Source organism: Python bivittatus, unplaced genomic scaffold, assembly GCF_059951505.1.
Source record: "Python bivittatus isolate LINGU-HERP-01145 unplaced genomic scaffold, Pbiv_v1 ctg000480_np1212, whole genome shotgun sequence".
Taxonomy (NCBI): Eukaryota; Metazoa; Chordata; class Lepidosauria; order Squamata; family Pythonidae; genus Python; species Python bivittatus.
In genome coordinates, this window is record NW_028277075.1 from 15399137 (window position 1) to 15422477 (window position 23341).

General features: G+C 36.8%; 1 protein-coding gene across 7 annotated transcripts in view; it reads right to left on the minus strand.

Annotated features, from left to right (window-relative positions):
* Positions 1–23125, minus strand: part of NPAS3 (neuronal PAS domain protein 3) — a 758559-nt gene extending 735434 nt beyond the window's left edge. For 4 of the 7 annotated variants that reach the window (XM_088145380.1, XM_088145381.1, XM_088145379.1 and 1 more), the window contains exon 1: positions 22575–23125. In XM_088145380.1, coding sequence (XP_088001506.1) covers positions 22575–22720 — 146 coding nt within the window. In that variant the 5' untranslated portion in view covers positions 22721–23125. Of the gene's footprint in view, positions 1–18721; positions 18857–22574 lie in introns of those variants that run through there. The other 3 variants (XM_088145384.1, XM_088145385.1, XM_088145382.1) reach the window with 3 other exon arrangements.
* Positions 23126–23341: the final 216 nt, after the last annotated feature.

A 23341-nucleotide genomic window follows, 5' to 3' on the forward strand; every position in this document is an offset into this window, starting at 1 on the left:
AAATGATTTTGAACCATTAATATATTTTCCTGGTTAAAATTCTGAGATGTTCTTAATAAGAGTCTTAGATAATGAATTTGGGCAAACTCTGGAACAGTCTTTACAGTATTATCATTCTCATTAATTTTCAGAACTACCCACTGTGTTGAGATGATCGTCATGGGCCTAAGACTTCAATTTGGCTAAATATTTTTGCATATATTTCAACATTTAAGTAACAGATGTTTACATCTTAAGTTTGAATTCTGGTAATGGTTAAATATTTACTATGATGCCGTAATTTATTTTACAGCACTCATCTTCATCTCACTTTTTCTGCCCTGAAACTTAACTTTACTATGTTCACTAACTATAGACAAAAAGCCTTCCAAATATAACAAAATGTCGATTTAGTAACTATAGCTGTATTTTTTAAAAAACAATTAAATACTAGAACGATGGAATGTATCAGAAAAACAAATGCAGAAAATACTTAATGCACAACATTTATATAAACTTCAGATTATAAAATATTTTCAATTATTTTGTTAAGTTCTTTCAAACTCATTATTTTTAAAACTATAAGTTCCTTCTTCATCATCACACATAAAGCCAAGATCTTACATTATTAGGAAAAAATAGTTTAATAAAAATAGAATTGCTTTCAGGAGAATTAATGCAGACTGTACGCATCACCCCATTTTAGTTCCACTTTAAAATGTTTTTCCTTTTGTTATTCTCAAAGACTGCTTGTTTCCCAATTGTTTCATTCCTTTAGTGTTCTCATATCAGAGCAATAAGTATTTCATTACTGGTTTATCTGTCCAGAGGCTTGAGAAGCAGTAACAATTAACCCTCCCTTCACAGTGATTGATACAGGCTTTGCTTTCAATTTGTTCCACTACACAGATCATGAAATTCTGAATGTGATCATCCTTATTGACCTGTATCTTCAAACACATTGCTACAATGAGATGAAGGTAATACTTTAATTTTAATACTTTAAAACTGGTATTATCAGATGTGAAATCAAATAATGGATTGTCTTTCTAATAAAAAAGTATATGCTTACATCTGACAAAAATATGTTTTTGCTGTTCCTCTCCACCAGCAATCCAAATATGTCATCTAAGCAGTATGAAGAGAACTAATTGCTAGTAGAGGATGGTAAACTTATATAAAGGTTACTTAAAACAATTTTTCCTATTCTGATATAATACCAACATCAAGATATACTAGAGTTCCTCTGATTACAGAAAAGTTGTTCTTTCAAAACATCACATTTTAAGTATAATTCACTTTCACTAGATGGGAACTATTAATCCAAATTCATAGCTTAAACTGACAATAGCTTTTCCCTCTTATTTTGTGTAACAAAGATCAATGGCAAATTAAACAATAACCTCTGTGCTGTTTCTGTGCATCAGAAGATAATCAAAAATGGAGGCACAAGTGGGAGGCTCAGCAACTATAGCAGCAAATATTCAATGTGCTGCTACATGTTGATATAGCAACACATCCCCAATACAGCTGTTAGCTGGAAAAATTTTAATCTTTCTCCTGCTACTGCAGTCATAGCTTCCTTCTGAGATAATAGTGAACTTTATACAAACTGCATCCGGTCATATACCTCCACCAAAGCTACCCACTCCAGTAGTTAGATTCTCTACCCCATGAATCCATCAATTTTCTGGAGGACCTGGACACCTCCAGAGCCAATCTGGAAGGCACACAAGAATCTGTACAAGAAGCAGAGCAAGAGAAAACAAGTAGACATTCATTTGTATAATGTATAATGTACCTCTGCCACAATTTCTTGCAATAATACATCTAGCAGACAGGATATTCCATAGTGGGTGGTTTCAACCTTCTATTGTCACAAAATTGAGTAAGGAGGAACAAGTTAGTATGTACAACTAGGGCAATTTTACCAAATAACATGGACTACAGATATATTCAACCATTCTGCCCAAAATTTTTACGTTAGGAATTGAGGTCTAACATGCCTGAAGGATACTCAGAAAAACTAAACTAAACTAAGATAAACTAAATTAAACTAAACATACATACATATGGGATCTCTATGTTGTCTAATCCAATCCCACACTTGATGCAGAAAAGCTACTGTTAAAGCAAATCTGATCTGTGACCAGTGCCCTGTGATTCATAAGGATCTTACAAGGTTATTTTTTTTAGTCTGCACGTCCCTACAGCCGTGTATCACTTTGGTAGTTAAAAATTGATAATAAACATACAAGCAATTCAATTTATAATTTTATTTACTTCATTGTTATACCATTACACTCCACATGGATTCCACAAGCATTTAAAATTGGGATATAATACCTTTTTGAATCCCAATTTTATTTTAATTATTAGAGGACAACACATAGAATAGAAAAAATGACCAAAAAGTAAACACATATGAATGTGTATTTAAAACAGTATATCAAATATTTTATTGGAAAGCAAAAAATTATTTGTACCAACAATTCACATCAGTTTTATAATTAATGGCATAGAAAACAGATCAGTAGCAGAGTATTTATCTCCTTCACAAAAGTTCCCAGGATTATTAATTGACATCTCTAATCCAAAATACCACAATGAAATAGTTTCACAAACACTAAATTTCACAATGAATAAATATCTAAAATGTCATACATTTTGAGAATAGTATTTTGAGAAACCTAGCACAGAATACTATATAACAAGATACTTTACAGATGGCTGAATCACATAAACATTTTAGTGATGATGATGAACTCTAACTGCACGTTATTTTCAACTACAATCATGTCCAAGAACATAGTAACAAGTAAAAAATGCAGGCATTATAGTTAAAGAATAAGAAATTAAATTTAAGGAAAATTACATTCTAAAATCAGGAGAATAAATGTTTTGACGTTTCAAGTAACATTCTGTATAATTCTTTAGTACACACTATTCAGTAGTCACACATTACAATGCATAATTACCCAGGCAACAGTAAGATTAAAGAAGTTAATTTCTCTGATAACTTACTACATTTGATGTCAAAGAAAAACTTTATAGAAAAGTTTTGATGGTAACAAAGGTTTTTGTTGAAATGGATCAATACATAGGCAATATCATTCCTCTAATCTGAAAAAAAAATCACTGTACAGAAAATATTTCACTTTCACTTATAGCAGAGAAATTTTTAAATTAGTTGTATGGGGGGAGCTATTCACAGAAATTCCTGAGATTCTTATCAGCACAGTGTTTAAATGAAGAGCACTTTAATCAGCGGAGGAATCCTCACATTTCTAATGTCTTGCTGCGCATTCTGCAGGTTAGAGTAGCAGCTGGAAGAGGTCATATATCTTTTGTGAGTATCCCAAAAAGGCTCACTGCCAGACTGTTAAATTATGAATAAGCAATGAACAAAAGAATGCAGATACGATAGTGACAAGATAATCCAAGCAAATTTATCTATGACAAATTTCACAGGATTAACAAATTACATTTACACAGAACAATACAAACCTGCAAAAATGATGAGCTTATTTTCCTTAAAACCATCAGCCCAAAAAAAAAAAAAATCCCATACCAATTCACTGCATGCATTTAAAATTAATTGAACTAGAAAATAAGACACATACAGCTCAATACTATGCATGTTTTCTTCGAAGTAAATCCAACTTAGTTCAATATACCTAATAGTTGTGCCAAGGACTGTAGCCATAATTAATGACAGAGAAGGGATTAAGTTTCTTTTCTTCAAGCAAAATAACACATTTTATGCACGGAATGCTTTATTTGCAGATTATGTAGTACAATACTTTAAAACTGCTAGTTTCTCTTTTAAAGCATGTGTTTTACTATTAATGTCATTATATTTATTTTTAAAGTGAAATTGTTATATTTTAATCACTTATATAATTTATATTATTAGCATAATCAACAATATCAAAAGTTCAATACAAAACAAGTTGTAATGCCTTCTCCAGAAATTTAAAAAAAAAAACTTTTTTAAAACCTATCAAATCAGAGTCGTTTTAACGAGATGGGCGGTGACAAATTTGATATATAAAATATATATAAAAAATGCTTAAGGAATACAATTGACTAAATCAACATCTTATTTGGACACTTACTGTTGTTGACAAGAGCTATTGGCTAAGTACTATTAACTGAAATTTTGATCTTCATAAGTGATCTATAGTATATCTGGCTGGAAACTGGAAAACAACAGGCACACTGAAAAAATGTTCAGCCCAATCTAATTCTAATCATTCATGACTAAAATGCACATAAGACTAATTACAGCAGATATGGCTACAACTTTGGAAGTGTAACCATCTGAAAGAATTGCAATGTAGATTTCACTATGCATCTAAGCATACATTGAGTTTCTTAGCTCCTGATCCAGCAAGCAGTATTAGGGCTCTGAAAATCCTTTGAAAGATGACTGAGGCAAACACACAAGCTTTGAAGAAAATACAGCTGTTTTAACAGATGCTTCATTTCCCTGCATTCTCCTGCATCCTATACAGTACCTCTTTCAAAGAACTGCACAGACATAATACATATAGGTCTAGAACTAAAGATATTCTCTCTTGCTGAGTGTGAAGCTTTAAAATAATTATTACAGAGATAATTGTCCATTAGGTACACCACCAGCTCCTCTTCGACGTTTCCAGAAAGTTCATGTTACCTGGACTCAATTCTGACTTTAAGTTATACCTATTTATTATTTAATTATTTTTCATTTGAACCCACTTCATAAAAATATCCCTGCAAATATTATTTTTCCATCATACAAGTGTATTTATAAGATTCAACCTACAAATCATCATTTCTTACAGAGTTAGGAAATTGCAAACTTAATAACCATTTAAATGATTTGGCCATTATGAAAGTAATGTTCTATATATTTGGATTGGGGGGGTGTGTATGTATCTGTATCTAGCAGAAATGCTAATAACTAATAATAGTGGGAAAGGGGACTAAGGTAAAGTACATGTTGCATAATTTCAACAGCACAGCTTACATCTGCAAGGTATCAGAAATATTTGACCATATTGGATAAGAATTCTGGAATCTGTAGTTTTGTTGTACCTGGAAGAGACCAGGTTGAAAAAGATGGAACAGACTACAACTATGCATTTCAGTGATGTAGTATACAATCTTAGTGATGAGAGTGAAACGACACAATCCAAATTCCTTATCACGTGCAAAGTTTAGATTTGCTTAGTCTTCAGTAATCACCAACAATAATATGAAAATGCCTGAGAAAATAGTTAATTCTCCAAGCTTCATTAGTGCTTATATTTGTATACAGAGAGAAAACAATATTACTGCAAGGAAATCCATGGGGCCCGAGTGCTACCGCATGAAAAGCCCCACTCGATCTTATTTTTATTTATTATTGAATGCATAAACACCTTTCTGCTTATATAAACACTTAAAGTGGTTTGCACAAGAAGAGCAAAAGAGTGAGGAAACTCTTCTCTTTTCTTGGGAAGGGTTTTTTTTTTTTAATCAAATGGAAGGAAATCATATATATCTTCAGGAATATCTGAAGGACAGAATATCTGCACTTCCTGTATGTTCCCATCCTCTCAGTGTCCCAAATTTGCCTCTGGGTGCCTCCTTCCCCTTACACAAAGTCATGATATCAAAGAAGCATTGTTACTGAACCATCTGCAGAAGCTGGAACTTTTATCTCCCCTCTTAACTGTGGACTTTTTGCCATCATCAGAGATGCAGATTCAGCATATCTTAACACTCCTGCAATAGCATCTTAGACCATTTTCAGCATACCTAGCTTTCTTTGCACTGTGCATGTTAATGAAATTCCAATGGCTTTATCCACAGTGTTTGCATAGTTTTGCACACATGCAGTTCAGAAAGCCTCTGCACACATATACATCTGAATCCCAGGAGACTCTGGATTACAAACAAGTAGTTTGAAACCGAAAAATGCTTAAGCAAGCAGTTAATACAGGTAGTCCCCAGTTTAAGAATGAGTTCTGTTCCCAAGCTCTGTCCTTAAGTCAAATTTGTATGTTAAGCCGTAACAGTATTATTGTATAATACTGTATAAGTAGCACTGTGTAATTAACTCAAACCATTGTGTATTTAACTTGAATTGTTGTGTATTCAACTTAAATTTTGCTATAAAAGGCTCCATTCTTAACTATGGGTCATCCTTAAACTGGGTGTTCTTAACCCAGGGACTACCTGTATATAAAAGAGAAAGTGATTATCCTGAGAAACTTATTTCATTTCTCTGTGTTCTTATGTTTCTGCCTTTTTCATTCAAGCTTTTTAATAATTCATTTTAATAATCATAGAAATCCAGTAACATTATATTTACATAACTGTATTTACAATGTAAAAGCTTGTTTGCCAAGCAGTAATCATAAAAAAAAAAAGAAATGCCAATATTAAAATTAACATCCAATTAATATTTTAATGTAGCCTTTTAAACTTCAAATGCTAGCACTTTAATACAATTAATTATTCACTAACTCAACCAACATTATGATCTGGTCTTACACGAAAAATTTACACTTTATTAAATATAGAAAATGGTGAAAAAATGTGCGATCAACCATTTTTCAGGTTTATGAGCAATCCTTTGTTTTCTACAAAGCCTTAATTCATCAATAAGGTTTTCTGAATCTCTTTGTGAACCACTGGCTTATACTGAACTGAAGGATAACAGCCAATTCTGTATCCAGTGATATTTTTTCACAAATAGGATCAGCCACTTTGTGCTATTATGAAGGTGAAGGGATGAACAACGCACTTTACAAAAGTCTTTTTTTATCCCACATCCAACATTGTAAAGATTCAGTCGTTCAGCCCTTTCCACTGACCTCCACCTTGACCTATAAAGTCTATTACCTACAAGTGGTTGAATATTCTGTGTTTTTCACTCAACAGTGCTGCAAGGATGTCCTTTAGTTAGAGAAAGACTTTTATTCCAAAACCTACCAGCTTATAGAATGTCTAAATAGTTAAATGTCTTAACTAAAATGGGTAATTTTACAATGAAGTATATTATTTAAAATAAAATGAGCATTAATCCACATGACATACAGAAGTTCATCAATAATCATCAAAGGTAGGAAATGAAGTAGCAAAAACCACTAATCTGAATAAAGTGCAGAATCAGTATTGCGTTTTAATTCTCTAAAACATATTAGCCATTATCAAAAACCTGAACAGTAAAAGGAAAGCTACACTTCTCAATATGTGCAAAAAACCTCCATGCAAATCACAATAAGTTGGCAAAATTTCAAAAATCACTTTTAAAGAAAGATCTATCTTGTTCCATAACTAACCTCACAAACGGTTTTTTCCCCAAGCTAATGCATCGGATGCCATCATTACCTCCAGTTCTCAACTACAGGCCTAATGTATCCTGTATATATCCCTATTATTATTGCTCCTCAGCCACTGTTGTAGAAAAACACTGACCTGGGACTGGACTTGCCAGGGATAAGATTATCACATTAATTTCTAGTTTGCAATCATCATCATCATCATCATCATCTAGAGCGCCTTTGAAAAAGGCAGTTTCCTACATTTTCACATACAATACTACAGGATGCATGCAGTGGCTTGGCAAATTTACAATACTTCATCTTGCTAATTGACAGACGTGTGATTAAATGGTTTCTCTGCCAACTTTTATTCCAGTGGATCTTTTTCATGATGTGTAGTTTGTGAGAATACTATCCTCCAAACCCGAATTTCAGTGTATTACATACTGAAGTCCAAGATTTCAATTATACAAAACCCTATCAATAAGGATTTTCAAAATGTAAAATGTAGCATAATTGATCAATATGGTTTTGATTGTAAAGAATCATGGCAAGCTTGCCAATATCTTCACAAAAACTACAGACTATAAACACCTGCTTCTAACGCAAACCAAATGCAAGAGTGATGAATGGAATCAGTCCAAGCTGTTCTATAATAGCAACCGAAAAAAATATATACGTTCGCTTTTAAATAATGGTGGAACTTCAAAAGAGACAAAAGTATGCATTTAAAAACAAAGGATACAGTTGTATATGAGTCTTTCATTACTGGTTTTCCATCAGTTTCTATTTGATGAACAATTAATTTTGTTTTTGTACAAATTATCTCTACTTTGTCAGTTGTTCTTGATTTCTATTTTATTCCCCCCTTTTCTTGACAGGTCTATGACAAAGAATATGTGAAATGCATAATCTGAACATAATATGAAGCAATCCTATAAACAATATTATACAACCACTCTTCATTTAGCGACTACTTTGGTCAGTGACCATTTGCAAATATGACGGTAATAAACGGTAATAAAAAATTCATTTTCCAACCAATGCACACATTTAGGACCAAATTTCATGCATCTGGCAACAAAAGTCTTCAGTGTGAAACTGACTAATGTCTGGTCAGTTTCAGGCAGCAGCACCAGCTGGCCAGAGGGTTCTAATCAACTAATTAAGGTTACAGACTGAGCTTGTTAACTTCCAATTAGCACTTTTTAGGGAAGTGCTGTGCTGTGGAGAAAAGCAGCTCAGGAAGAAACAGCTTGTTTAAGCAATCTCTCCAACCTGCAAGGGGACAAAAAAAAACGGGGGGAATGGGTCAGGCCCAGGACACTGTACAAGAGAACTTTATTTGAATGAGATGGCAGCAATCAGTGATTTTCATAATATCTCTCAGTCATGTATTCACTTAGTGACCACGTTGCTTAACAACCAAGTTGTTCAAACAGAACGCAGTTGCTAAATTACGAGAGGGTACAGTTCTCTAACTTATATAAAAGTAGTTTACCCATAAGGCAACTGCAAATTACTGTAGAGATAGTTGTATTTCATTTCCCAAATCTCAGTGTAAGGCCAAAATAAATTACGAATTTACTAAATCTAAGAGAAAAATAAACAACTCATCATCTTAAATAGGCACAAATATGATAGAATCAGCAAATCTTTACAAAAAGAAACAGAGGGTCTCTAAAATCAATCTTCTGTAGATCTTGGTAACAGGTGAGACTCTCATCTCTAAAATCAGATTCTATAATTAATAAGGGGCCAATTCCTGCTAAGAGATGTACTTTAAACCAGAGCCTCAAACTTGTCATTTGATTAATAAGAGACTATGTCTAGTTGCCACAGGCACCAAAGCAACACAACAAAATACTATAATTTCCTAATAGGAATGTGTATTATCCAGGTAACAGTAGGGAAATTCTGTTTGTTGCAAAATAAATATCTTGATATTACTGTTCTTTTTCATTTTGGATAAAAAAAATAACTAATACAATTTATTTCTGTGTCAAATGTTTCTACTATGTATTTTCAGCTCTAGTTAATATCTTGAATGACTGAATGAATTCTTCATTACGGCCAAAGGCCAGCAATATTTTAATGTTTTGATTTCAACAGTGAAACCTGCCTCTTTATAAACACAGAATTGCAATCAGTTGTGATTATCAAACAAGGGTTCTGTATCCCCCTCTCATACATCTCTTAATTTTCTCCAGAAAGCCAAAGAGCTGTACTAGAGACTAGAGGGTGCGGGGGGGGGGGGGTATTACTGAGAAGGAAAAGTAAAAATAATTCCAGGTCCAATCGTCAGATCCCGTCTATACATACGACTTTAGCCTACATTTATTCATACTGACGTACATATACAGATCACACTATTTTCAAAGTAAGCAATATTATGCAGAGCAACAAAGGAATTAAACACAGTAATTCAAAAAAGTTAAAAGCAAAGGATAAGAAACATAACTAAATCTAGTTTAGTCCAACTCCATTCACTATACTTTTCTGAACCTTTCCACCTTTGCAAACCATCCTTACTTCTCTCATGCCCACATATGGCTTCATATTTTGCCCTTCTTTCTTTAAAATTCCTATTCCTCTCTGAGAATCTCATCAACTCCTCCAACCATTACTACCTGTCTTCCCCTTCCTATGAACCCATTCACTTTTCCTTTATAATGCAGTTTGATTTTCATTCACTGTTTTGAAATGACCAAGACATTTCAAAATACACATAAGCCACACAGTGCTATATTTAATTCAGATTCATTCAATACCATTCTTTCCTGACTCTATCTTCTCTTCGTCTATCACACACAATTCTCAAGGAAACCATTTCCACTGCATTCAAATTACTGGCATGTTTTCCCTAACATATGCAACGCTCACATCCATATAACAAAGTGGGGAGAAGCATACTCTTGCATTCTTTTTCAGTTTTGATAAATAAACATTTCTTGCAAGACCATATATTACCTACCTTCCTATTAGCATTTACAGGTCTTAATATTAATCATTACCCCAACTTTAGCAAACATTCTACCAAATTCATCTACTTGCTGTAGTTGTTTGCCATTTATGTATAATTTGCAATAATTTACTCAAATTTTCCTTGAATCAAAACTACCTTGGGTTTTGATTCATTAAATTTCAGATCCATAATAATCATTGCTTTACACAACCTAATACTTACTGCAAATCATTTGGATTCTTAGCAAACCAAACAGTATACACATTCATATCCCCAACCAATACATCACAAGTGTTCCTCACCGTTATCCATAAATACAATAAACAATCAAGGGGATATCAGACATCCTTACTCCTTGCTCAATGTTGAACAATTCACTAAGTATGCAATTCATTTTCATACATCCTTTATTTCTATCACATAATACACTTACCACATTTATCAACAAACGTCTAATCCCATAATTAGAAAAACATTCCACAATTCAGGACTACTTTGTTACTCATACATTTTCTTAAATCAATATACTGTATGCACCCTAAACTTTTCTCAATGAACATGGAAGAACAAGGCCTTGCTGCCCCCACATAATGCTGCATTATATTTCCAAAATTTTGCTCACTCTCCCTTTAGAATTCTGCCCAACCACCTTCCCAGGCATCAATGACAAATTAATCCCACTGAGGGCTTTGTATTCACTTTCATCCTAAACAATTAGGTAAGTCATGCTTTCTATTCCTTCCTTTTCCATGTATAAACAGATTTATGTATAAAGTAATAAGCAGATATTCACCAAATATTCACCAGTTCTTTCTTGGGTCTCTGAATGGTCCACTTTTTCCTGTACATTCATCTCATTCTCATCTATCTGTTCATGTCACCCACCAAACAGAATATTTTTTCCCAATCACATTCATTCAAAGTATTGCACTATTCTCCCATTAACACTATTCAATACCTATTTTTCTTTCATTCATTTAATTTGCTAATTCATGCTCCTATCAGCCCCACCAGGCAGACTAGACCAAGAAATCAACTCCACAGGAAGGCTAAAATTAATTTTATTGAGATTGGCTATAACAGAATCTTTCAAGTCTGACTGTGCTGTACCTCCTCTTCATACCCCAATGAATTAGGGAGGCGTCTGCCTGAGCTGCTTCTGAATATTATGTCTGTTGCAGACTTAAAATATGTTTCACCCCCCATTGCTCTGACAACAGATGTTGCATATCTCCATCAAAATCATCTTCCTTACTCTCTCCAGCTCTTTATAATTTATTCTCCTACATTCCAAGTCTCTATCTTCTATATGGTATAATCACAAAACCTGATGGGCCCATGGAAATTGACCCCATTGCCTCTCATAACTCTGGTTATTCAGGGCTTTCATAAACGAGTGTGATGTAGGACTAGGTGTTGGACTAGGAGCAGGGAGTGACTGAAGTAAAGCTGGTGTGTGTGTTTGTGTGTATGTATGTGTGTGTGTGTGTCTGGTTGCATTTTACTTTATGCTATATATTGCTCCTTTTGTATTTCATTATGTTGTTAGTTTGTGAACCCTCCCAAAGTCATGGGGAGGAGTAGAAATATGTCAATTAAATTAACATTAAATTAAATTCTCCAATTTACATATGTTAAGAATTTGGAATCATTTCCTGGTTTAGAATCCACACTAGTAATCTTTCAGCATCCAGAACTTAGCCCAAACAAGGAAGTTTGTTATTTTATTGTAGCCCAAGCTTCTGTGGATAAAATGTTATCCTCATCTAGCAATTATACAGCTGGATATAGAGAAAAAAATCAAAATATTCAGATCAACTGGAAATACCATTCCTTTGTTCAAGAATGACCATTTACAGGACAGCAACAGAACCAAGGAGCTGCAATATCTCCCAACTGTTTGAATTACCATAATTTTCCTATCAGTATCCAATATACCCTTTCATCAATCACCTTAAAATTGGAAATGCCCAAGTTAAAAGTTATCTTAATTCTGTTAAGAGAATATACCTTTTAATATATAAATGAAAAAAACAGCTCCAATGATTGCCCCCCCAATAATCCTATTGCCTGCTTTTTCTATGAAAATTAATATTTATCAAGAGATATTAACTATTTATGGTCAGCAGCATAAATTGCCCCTTGTTTTGTTAAATAACCAGCAAAAAGACAACCAAAATTGCACAGGTGTAGGTATTACTATACATGTGAATCCAAAGGAATTTACGTCCTGTAACTTGATATACAATTATAGCCTCATTTTACTCACAAAAGAGCAAAAGTATCGGGTTCCTTTATACATTTGTACAATGGGACCTACTTCATAGTCTCAGAAACAGATTTCAATATTCTGTGTGCAATTCAGATTACATTATTATATAGATTTATTTGTAAAAAAAAAAAATTACAAAGCTCAGATGGGTCATATTCAAATACTAATTCTTCAGTAAGAATGACAACAGTTCACATACAAGCCCAAACTAGGGTTTAATATGGTGTGTACAAATTCAGAACTCAAGTAATTTATCTTCTCTCATCTACCATGCCATTAAGAGCAGAAACATTTGCTTCTGTTTCGAGCAAGCTACAACAACATACTATATCTGAACTTGAATAACCTATAGCTAATATTAAGAAAACAAAACAAACCATAATCAGAAGTGCTGATCTTTTCCCTAAACCATAGCTAATACTAATCAAAATTGGCTGAGATTCAGATATGAAAACTGCAATGGGATGAAAACAGAAAAATATTTCCAGTCTCCCCATAGACACTTGGGAGAAGGGAGAAGGAAAACATACAACCCTGAGGCTCGACCAGCCTTATTCCTATAGCATTAAACTATGTCTTGTTATTAAAGCCAAACTCATCCCATAAGGGACAAACTGAAGCCAAACTGTCCATTTGATGAAAACAGAACATGAGGCTCAACTGAGAAGAAAAAGATGAAAAGAATCTATGGATAATTATCAGTTCTCACCCAACTACTCTTTCATGTCACAACCTGTGACAAAACAGTATGGCATGAGCATTTCCTTCACTATACAGAGTTCAGTTAATTTGGGATATACTGAAAACATTTAATGATTTGAGATACCAGGTTGGTCAATATACTTGAATTATACTGAAATTCCCATTATGCAACACCATGTTTGAAGGGGGAAAAAAAAATCAGAAGCATTCTGAATTAGTTCTGAAAGACCTCCAGGCATTTCTAATCATTAGTTACACTAAGAAAAATAACTGATTCAGTATCATATAAATCAGATTCTATATAAAAATGAGATCAGTGTGACCTTTGTTACATAACAGAATTAAAATGCTCAAAGGCCCTTTAAATTAAGGGAACACTTTGCATTTTTCCAACATTCAAATTAAAGCAATTAAATATATATTCAATTGATTCAAGAAAGTTTTAAAATCAACATTTTGAAAAATGTAATATATGCTAGTTTGTTCCTATTAAATGTGTATAATTAATACTGTTTTTTATTAAATAACAATAAAATTTATATTTATTTTCCCAGGAAACACAAATATATTTTTCAGTTTTAAAGATGATACTACTGCCAGCATATCCTTCAGTATAATATGCAAGCATACCTTAAATTATTAATGAATGCCTCTATTCCAAGCTGTGTTAAAATAAAGGGCACAGGAGGGTAGTTTGTTCTATGGGTACTTGATAGATTGCAAAAACTACCAAAAACAAGGTTGCAGACACATCTGAAACAGCAACAGTTGGAAGGCCAGCATAGAGTTAATATAAAATATGTTTTAACACCCCACCCCCCAACCTTGAGATTTTTCACAGAAACCTAAAATGTAAAGTTTTATTTACTGGTATGCCCAAGTTAATTAAATGCAAGCTATTTATAAGTAAATGTGTTAAAGAATTATTTATAAAAAGCATTATCAAGCACTTCATAGGATCTCCTATAAAATAGTCAATTAAAGCACCTAAACAAATACAGGGTCTCACCAAAATTCAAAAAATGACTTTCCCATATAAAAGCCACTAATTTTAAATATCATCCATAATACCAATACTCTGTACTTTTTCTAGTAAGATATTGATAATATATTGTACTCAAACATGAATGCACAGAAAACAACAAAATAGCATCACAATAACTGTATTTGAGTTGATTTAATTATATAGATTAATGAAATAAAGCATTAAGTTTAACTGAAGAACTGTGATACTCTCATAGGAAAATCCAAAATATAGTATTGACTTGTTCACTATTTCACACAAGATGCTATACAACAGTTTAGGTGTTCAATCTAATGTGTAATTTGTTCACAAGTATTGTACTCACAACAGGTGAGATGTTGGTTACAAAGCATTGTAAAAGTACATCGGTTAAAAAGCAAAACAGCCACGTGGGTGAAAATTACAGAACATTAAAGTGTATTTTTAAATGGTTAGTGCATTACCTGTTGAAAATACAGTACTTAATACTCTGATATGAACATCAAACAAGGTATGATTTCATTAACCATACAACAAATCAAATATGGACAGAGAATATTTCAAACTATTAATATCAGTGCAACTACTAATCCATAAATCAGGAATCAGAAATATTGTGGTAATGGGGAAGCTCTGTTTAATAAAGGTCATTATAACTCCTAGCTCCACAGCTATAAGATGTAATATCCTCTCTGGTACCTCTATGATATGCCCATGCATTACTGTTCTTGTTGACAGTCTGTTGCCTTGGAAATATTTCATTATTTCAGTTTTTCCATTTGTAGACCCTTGGCCTTGTGATATGAAGGCCACCCTATTTCATATTTTCGATTATCATTTAAGCAATCTTCTGGAGCTATTTATATAAAAGCAAGTGTTAGACAATGCATATCATCATTTATCATTGCTATATTTAAGCACAGACTGTAGAAAGAAATACCAAAAAATGAACAGAGCTTTGTTCCACTTACTTTACAACACTAGCACAGCAATAGGCTTTACAAATCACTGCAGACGTATCTTATGCATTACATTTGTGTCTATTTAAAGCACATTCCTATGCATATCTACTAGAAATGAGCCCCACTGAATTCAATGGCGATTACTTCCAAGTGATTGTGTATAAGACTAATTTCCTTAGATATATCCAGAAAACTGCATAAAATTCAAAATTGTTAACACAATGTACTTTTAACATTAAAAATGCATTAAATTCAAGTCCATGCTTTTTTCCTCCCCAAAAATAACAATTAAAGTTTGAATATTAACCATAGCTGCTAAACCTCAAAGTTTTTTAAGACTACCTCACCAACTACAGACTTTTAGTATTTATAAAGGTTTAATGCATTTGACTTCTATGCAACAATTATTTTACTTTTAATGCATAACAACTAAATTTTAAGAATGCTTAGAAGACAATGAGGGATTTTTTTTAGCAAACACTATATGCTAGTTTTGTCTGAAGTTTAATTTATTTCAATGAGATGTGCACCACAATCCAATACGTTTACTCATATGTAAATCTGCCTCGTTTCATTTCAAAAAGTGTGCACAAAATTGCTGCTTTAATCCCTATAACAATTTGTAGAATTATAATAAAAAAATAAGTAAAAAGGAATGTAGTTTTTAATTAATACTAAAATGTAAAGTGTATTTTAAGAAAATATTGAGCATTTATCTACTGAAATACAGTATTATTCTTCAAGACATTATTAAGCAGCAAAAGTTTGACATATTATGTCTTATTCAAGCCCCTCAAACAATTCATGCACCATTTCATCATAAACTAGTTGGAGCACTATAAGCAGTGACAATAACTTAGGCCTCAGGACATAAAACAATCTGGACATCAGGGTAAGCTTTGGGTTATTGGTCTTTCATGAATTAAAGTTACTCCCCCCCCCTTTGAAATTATTACTCATCCCACTCCCTACACAGGATAAAACTACTCTGATCCAACCTTTAAGATGACAGCATCAGAGCTGAACAAGAATGTGTTATTAAAGGGCATTAAATTAAATACAGTATATCCTCCTACAACTTCAATCAGAATTTCAGACCAAGTGTTATTTAGTACAGCTCTCAAGTGAAGCAGAATAACAAATTGCACACTTTGATTTACCTTCTTCGAATGCCAAATGGAGACAGGTGATAAAGAAAGCACTCATGCACAGGCTATGAAGTTTCCCCTTGAAATTAATTCTATCTTCAAGATTCCTATCTCAGAAAAATTCCCAAAATGGCACACAAATATGCCTCTGATGGAGAGATTACTGAAGCTGTCCCAGCAAACATACTTATTACTAATATACTACTAGGCTCGTAAAGAAGAAAATACAACTCTGTGGTTTGGAGCCTTGGCAGGGTAAAGACAGACAGAGTATACTAGTATTTGTGCATTGATGTACAACTTTACATAGAGGATAACAGCACGCTTCTATAATAAATGGTAATATACGCATGCTTTTCAGTCACTGGAAGACACCGAAAGTTCATAGCAAAGGAGAAATAAAGGAACTTCAAACCTAATTTCTAACCTCTAGAAATGTTACCAAGATAAAATATTTCCATCCTGACTCTATGCAAATATAACTGGCAGATGTGAAATGCAACAGTTTATACCATCAATGAAACATTAAGTACAGGAAGAACAAAAGTGGAAAACAGGTATTTGGATTGAAATCTCTTAAGAAAAACTGAATCATCTTAAATCCAAAACACCAGCTCTGCCGCTATAGATTACACATGCAGATAAGGATTCTCTTGCTAGGCACATCATTTACATTCACTCTCTCCTTTGAGATGCTGCTAAAAGTTGATTGTTGCACTCTATAAGTATTAAAAAGCTACAATACTGCACATTCTCTTGATCAGTCTGTAATGTACAGACATGTATTCGTTTTTTAAAAAGCAGATTTTAAAATAGTAAGTTTTTATACCTTAACTACCACTTATATCAACTAAGTTATTCAACAGTAATACTAAAGGGAGCACAAAGGATAACGAATACTGTATGCACATTTCCTCATATGCAATTGAGCATCATTTAGTAACATCAGGCAAACTTTTCAACCATGAAACTTGTTGGCCTTCCTTACAGTGATGTTCTACCCCAGGCAATCAAGTTCCTTAGTTTCCATGCAATCTATATGCCATCACCAGTTGTTTCCTATGATGTCCTACAATTTTGATCCCGTTCTCCTTATTAGCCATCTACTTTGGGATGGGAGGCCTACTCTACAACGGAGAAGACTCAATCCTATCTAGATCACAGACCCTAACCTATAGAAGTCTTCTTGTTCCTTACCTCCACTTCTAGAAGGGCTGGTTATAATTACTCAAAATACCCAGAAAGTACTTTGCATACGCTCAGATCGGGTACTATTGGTATAAACCAATAACTATGGGCAAATCATATCTCAAGTTAATTTTTGGACATTATATTGCAAGAAGGTTCCAACTGCCTTGGTAGGAAAGCCCATGTATTTTGAGAGGCTTTCACAGCTCAAACTTTTTATTCACACTCCCACTGTTTCCAGTTCTCCTCCAGAGGCGTCCGCTACTTTCAATGGCAAGCATTTGACTCTTCCTCAATGTTTCCAGCTGGCATCCTTCTCTAAAGATGCACTTTAAATTTTGCCTAACACAACAAGGGCAAGTATCTCACCAACTACAGAACCGAACGGGAACAACAATAAAAGTAGAACGGATGGCTGGAGGGGAAGACGAAACCAAGAAGGCTTAAAATGAACCCACTGCCTCTACTCCCTTTCACGGCAAAATCTTATGACCAAGCTTCTCCTGGGCAGTAAGTAAGTTCAGGGCTAAACCCCGTTCTCGGGCGATTCCAAAAGGGGGAGGAGGAGGGAGGGTTATACACACGAGGCTGTGGAGTTGCTGCTTATCTTGAACTAAACTTGCGCCAGCAGTTGAGGAGAGTCCCAGCAAGCTCCTCTCCCGTTTCGGCCTAGCTGCACGAGCCCAGCCACCCTCTCCACCAGGCAATGCCGGGCCTGGCGAAAGCTGTTTTCCTCTCGCGCACCCCCGCCCCTTTGCTCCATTCCACCCTGCCGTGGTCCTCCCTCCCCCATTTGTCGAGACCATCCAGCCGAAAAGTTGCCTCCCGGGAATTCCGCCCCATCCCCCCTCCCTCCCTCCCTCCCTCCCATGCGCTCAGCCAGACACCGACGACTCCTGCAATGTGGGGAGGTACAGGCTCCCTGCTGCTGCTGCTGCTGCTGCTGCTGAGGGACGAGCCTAGCAAGTGTTGTGGATCTGGGCAGCCGCCGCCGCCGCCGCCAAATATGCATGCACCACGAGAAACTCCCGAGACCCAGCAGCGCGAGCGGGTCCGTGGCAACCCCTCCCTCCGCTTTTCCCTTTCCCGGGCATGGAAGCCAAGCAAACCAGACCCAAGGCGGCGAGCGGCGGCGGCGACGACGGCGGAGTCCCAGACCCAGGCAGGCGCTGCTGCCTCAGGTTCAGTACAGAGAAAGTGTTACCGTTCTCGCCTGGAAGGATCCTGCTGAAAGCTTGGCTTGGTGGGCGCCATCTTCCTGGTCTTTTTCCCCCTTTCCTCTCTCCCTTACTTTTCCCCCTCCTTGTGTTGCTGTGTGGTGTTGTGTCTAGCGGCGGCGGCGGCGGCGGCGGCCCTGCTTAGACAGGCAGGCTGAGGAAAAGTACTGAGGCCAATGCATTGCGGGCTCCCGCTCCCCGGCGCAGCAGTCCTGCCGCAGGTTGCTTCGCTTAGCTAGCGCTGCTGCTGCTGCTGCTGCCGCTGCTCTGACCGCAGCCGTCCATAAGCCGAGGAGCGGAGAGAGCCCAGGCTCCGCTGCCTCCGAAGACATACCAAGCCCGGCGACGAGTGGCCGGCCGCAGCTGAGTGAGAAAGCGCGCAGCCCCGGTGGGCAGCCCGGCCATTGGCATCGCCCGGCAGGTGTGACTAGGCACACGGAGAGGGAGCCCGTGGGACTGGCTTAAGCGCGAGGCCAAGCCATAAGCAGGGAAGTGAGAAGTCTGCGTTCTTCGGGCTTGGCTGCTGCTGCTGCTGAAGTATTTGTGAGCATTTTCCAGCTGCTTCCCCAGCTCCGACCGCTCTGACTCTGGTGTGCAAGGGACAGGAGAGCCTCCGCTGCCGGCGCAACAACGCCACTCAGTTGCAGTTTCGCATACTTTCCTTCTCTGGAGTAGCAGAGCCAGCAGCAGAAGAGGGAGACAGACAGAGAGAGAGAGAGAGAGAGAGAGGGAGGGAGGGAGGGAGGGAGGGAGGCAGACTAGGAAGCCGCAGGCACACAGTCGCTGCTGGTGGAAATTCCGGCAAAACCCAGCGTGTATTCGCGGAAGAGCCAATGCACGTGGGATTAAAAACAAGATTGGAAAACATGTATGTTAGAGTTGTTGGTTTTGTGTGTTTGTACATACACACACAGATCGGTGTTCAGATTTGAGCGCGTGTGCGTCTATTAGCATACGTGCATGTCTTTATGTACACAACCTATGTGTCTCTATGGAAGAGGAGCGACATCCTTCAACTATACGAGCTGCACATGCGTCTGACTCTTGTCCTTCGTCCAACTACCGTATACAACTGAGTGGACGTGTGACTGCGCAAAAATGGGTGTAGAATTCTATCATCGGGATGTATTACTACCGTATTTCTTCTGGCATATCGATAGCTCACCCTGTTAGAGAAAGTTCATTTTGTTCTTATAGACTCCTACTGTACCGGATCATAAGTTAATGAAGAAATATCTGATATAACAGGTGGGGACGGGAAAAGTGCTTTTCCAGTACGTCACAACAACAAAAATATTTTTTTTTTAAAAAAAGGTCAATTTTCATACGTTTTTCTACGAATATGAGTTGATTCACGTTAAAGTTATTCCGGATCAATAATTTACTAAACCCTTTCATGGGGTGTAGGGAGCAAGTAAGGTGCTCAGGCGGAATTTTGAAAAAAGTTAAACGGAATGCAACAGATGCACGCGTGCGTAGGTATGCGAATAGCTGCATAACGGCTTTGCAAATGCGGAAAGTTTAGCTGGAGGGCGCAGTCAGTGACCCCAAAAATATGATCTCTGCCACAGGAGGCAGATAACTTGACCTCCCTTAAGTCCCTCAGGGCTCCAAAGAGCAGATACAGCCGACCTAAGAAGCTTCAACGCAGAACCCTAAAGCAACCACTCTGCTTCTAGGAACCACCTTCTGATTTAGCACACAAGAAATGATTCCGTCATAAGGATCTACATTAAAATGAAAAGAAGTAATCCTTATAGAACAGCGAGTCCCAGGTTTTTATTCAGGGGAAATTCCATGAACGCTGTCTGGAGACCGGGCTGTAAAGCCCCCTGTTTTCTCCACATGCTCAAAACAATGAAGTTAACAGGTGTCATCTGGTTTATCCAGTGAGTGAAGGACTAGCAAAATCCTTCTGCTTTACTTAACTGTTATATGGCCAAACATGGAAGAGTCTTTTGAAATAGATTAAGAGGAAAATGTCTTGTTTTTAGGTGCACACAATTTTGGGGAAACTTGATTTTCTATGCATCTTGAAAATAAAGAAGGAAATGTGGCATACATTGAGAGGCAGTATACTAAGAAAACTGAACTTCCAATTATGTTTAAACTGAGTTGGTAGTAAGACCCACCAAGTAAAATGAAGGTCATTCTCACAAAAGTATCCATATGTGTCATCTTTATTGGGATAAATAGCTACAGGTTAGAGGGCACTGTATTTAATAGGTCCCCATTATATTGCCAATTTATCAAATACATGTTTCTCCAATTTTGTATATCCTAGACAATTAAAATACTAAAACCTGAGAGCTGTTCTATATACTTTTTTCTATTCAGGATAAAACCTGAGAGATATTTTCTCATTTTTGTGTAAGTTTTATCATCTAAACCTTGACTTTCCCTCTTCCTGCTCCCCTCCCCAAATTACCTAGGAAGCATAGAGTGACAATTAAACATCAATTTCCCTTGCTAATTTTAGAAATCTACCTGTGACAACAAATAGTCCCAGAACAGAGAACAGCAAGCACTACACTAACTTTATCTTTATATCCATTATACACAAGAAAAGTGTCTTGTGTTTATTTAAAATTGCACTGGTTTTCAATTCCAAATCTTCATCGCCTATGAGTCCTCTGCTGTCTCCTGAAATGACTTCATGATTCTCACACTATCTCAAAAGCGCATGAAGCAAAGCAGTAGACATTGCTAGAAAAGTTTACTAAACCAAACTGGGTTTTTTCCAAATTTTTCTCCTGACAGCTGTCTCATTCAAAGCAAAAACAATCATAGTCCCAGCCTGATTGGATTAAGTAAAGAAATGATGGTTTCAAAAAGTTCCTTATCCAGTGAAGTTTAAAATTTAAGTTGAAAGTACTGGTTTATTTTTGTGTAAGTACTAGTTTATGTTTGCACATATTTTGTTTCATTATGATAAAGAAAACCTGTCTGGAGGAACTTGGAGAACATGAAAAAAAGAAAGAAAAATGACATGTTGTGGAGCTGAATCTAATAAAGAAAAGCAAAGAAAAAAAATATTTTACTTTTGGAAAAACAAAATGCTAATTAATTATACACTATGTTAGTGCTGGAACTCTTCCAAACTCTAATGATAGGGAAGGTAAATTTTAAAAAGCAAAAATCTATGACTTGACTAACTTGATTCAGGTTTCCTTCCTAACATGTAGTCTATATATGTCTACTCAAAAGTAAGTTAGTTCAATGGGACTTACTTGGAGAGAAGTATGTATAGGACTGCAGCCGAAAGAAGCTGTCTGTGAGCCTCGGATATTTGCATTAAAATGCATTTCAGATGAATACTCCAAGTGTTAAGTCACTTAGAATTTCCTGCTAGATTTCCCCGTAGTAACAGGTGACATGCTAATACCCTGGTAATACAAATGTGCAACTGCAAGGGTGAAGTGCCAAGTGAAAACTCTATCTTGCTCAATTGAAAATAAATCATCAATCACAATAGCGTGATCAATTATACCTCTTAGCTGCCATGCTGTGGGGTTTGCACAAGCCATTGACATTGAGAAATTCCTACTCAGGAAGGAAAAGCAGACGGGATCCCAAACTTTGCAGCAGAAAAAAAGATAATCTGCCTTTGAGCAGGCGGCAATCTTACTTTTCCCTTCCCTATTGTTATTTTCAAGATCAAGCAGCTCTAACATTTGTGTTCGCAGCTTTTAAAACACCCTTTTGGATGAAGATTGCATTCCCCAAAGCATTCGACACTAAGAAAGATGTAAAAAAAAACACACATAACGCGCACACGCACACAAAAGGCAAGTGAAATAGTCTAAAAGACCAACACACCTCTCTAGCTTGTGTACTCACCGTTGTTGGTAGGAAGTAATGCCCTGGACGTTTTGCGGATTCCCGTTGGCTGCGGTACTGGCTCTCCCCACACCCGGACCGGCCGGCACTCCCCCGGCCGCAGCTGCAGTCACCTGCACGCTGAAATCCGGGAAGATCCGGATCATTCCCGCGGCTCAGCACCCAGCGAGTGTCGGCGAAGAGGTACAGCAGCTCCTCTCCCTCCGGCGGCTGCAGCAGCAGAGCCAGCCACACTGCAATCCCATTAGTGAACAGCGGCCACTGGGAGGGAGGCACAGCGCTTTGATGTGAGCGGCTGGGCTGAGATTGACTTGAGGGGGGGGGGACTTAAAGTGAAGCGGGGGAACAGAGAAGGTATTTTACCAATTTGCAAACATACAACGTGTCAGGATTTGGGGAGAAGCGCGGAATGGGAACGCTGCAAGAAAGGAGGCAAAATCAGGAAGGAGAATTCTCTGGGTAGTCTAGAAACGGAATCCGAGGGGCGAAGGGACAGCGAGGGGGCCGCAATTACTTTAACGCGGCTGTGAAAATGATGGGCAGCAAATGTTGCCTTCCCCCCTCCTTCTACTCCGCCCCAACTACGCGGAGTCCGGGAGGACTTCTGTTTCTCAGAAACACTGCTGACCACAGCTTAGTGGGCCACAACCAACTGGCGAGGTGGGGGGAAGGGAGAGAAGTTGGGGGGGAGATTCCCGACTCCCAAAAGAAAGATCAGCGGAGAGGAGGAGGTGGGGGCGTGTTACAGGACAAGTTCTTGGGAACTA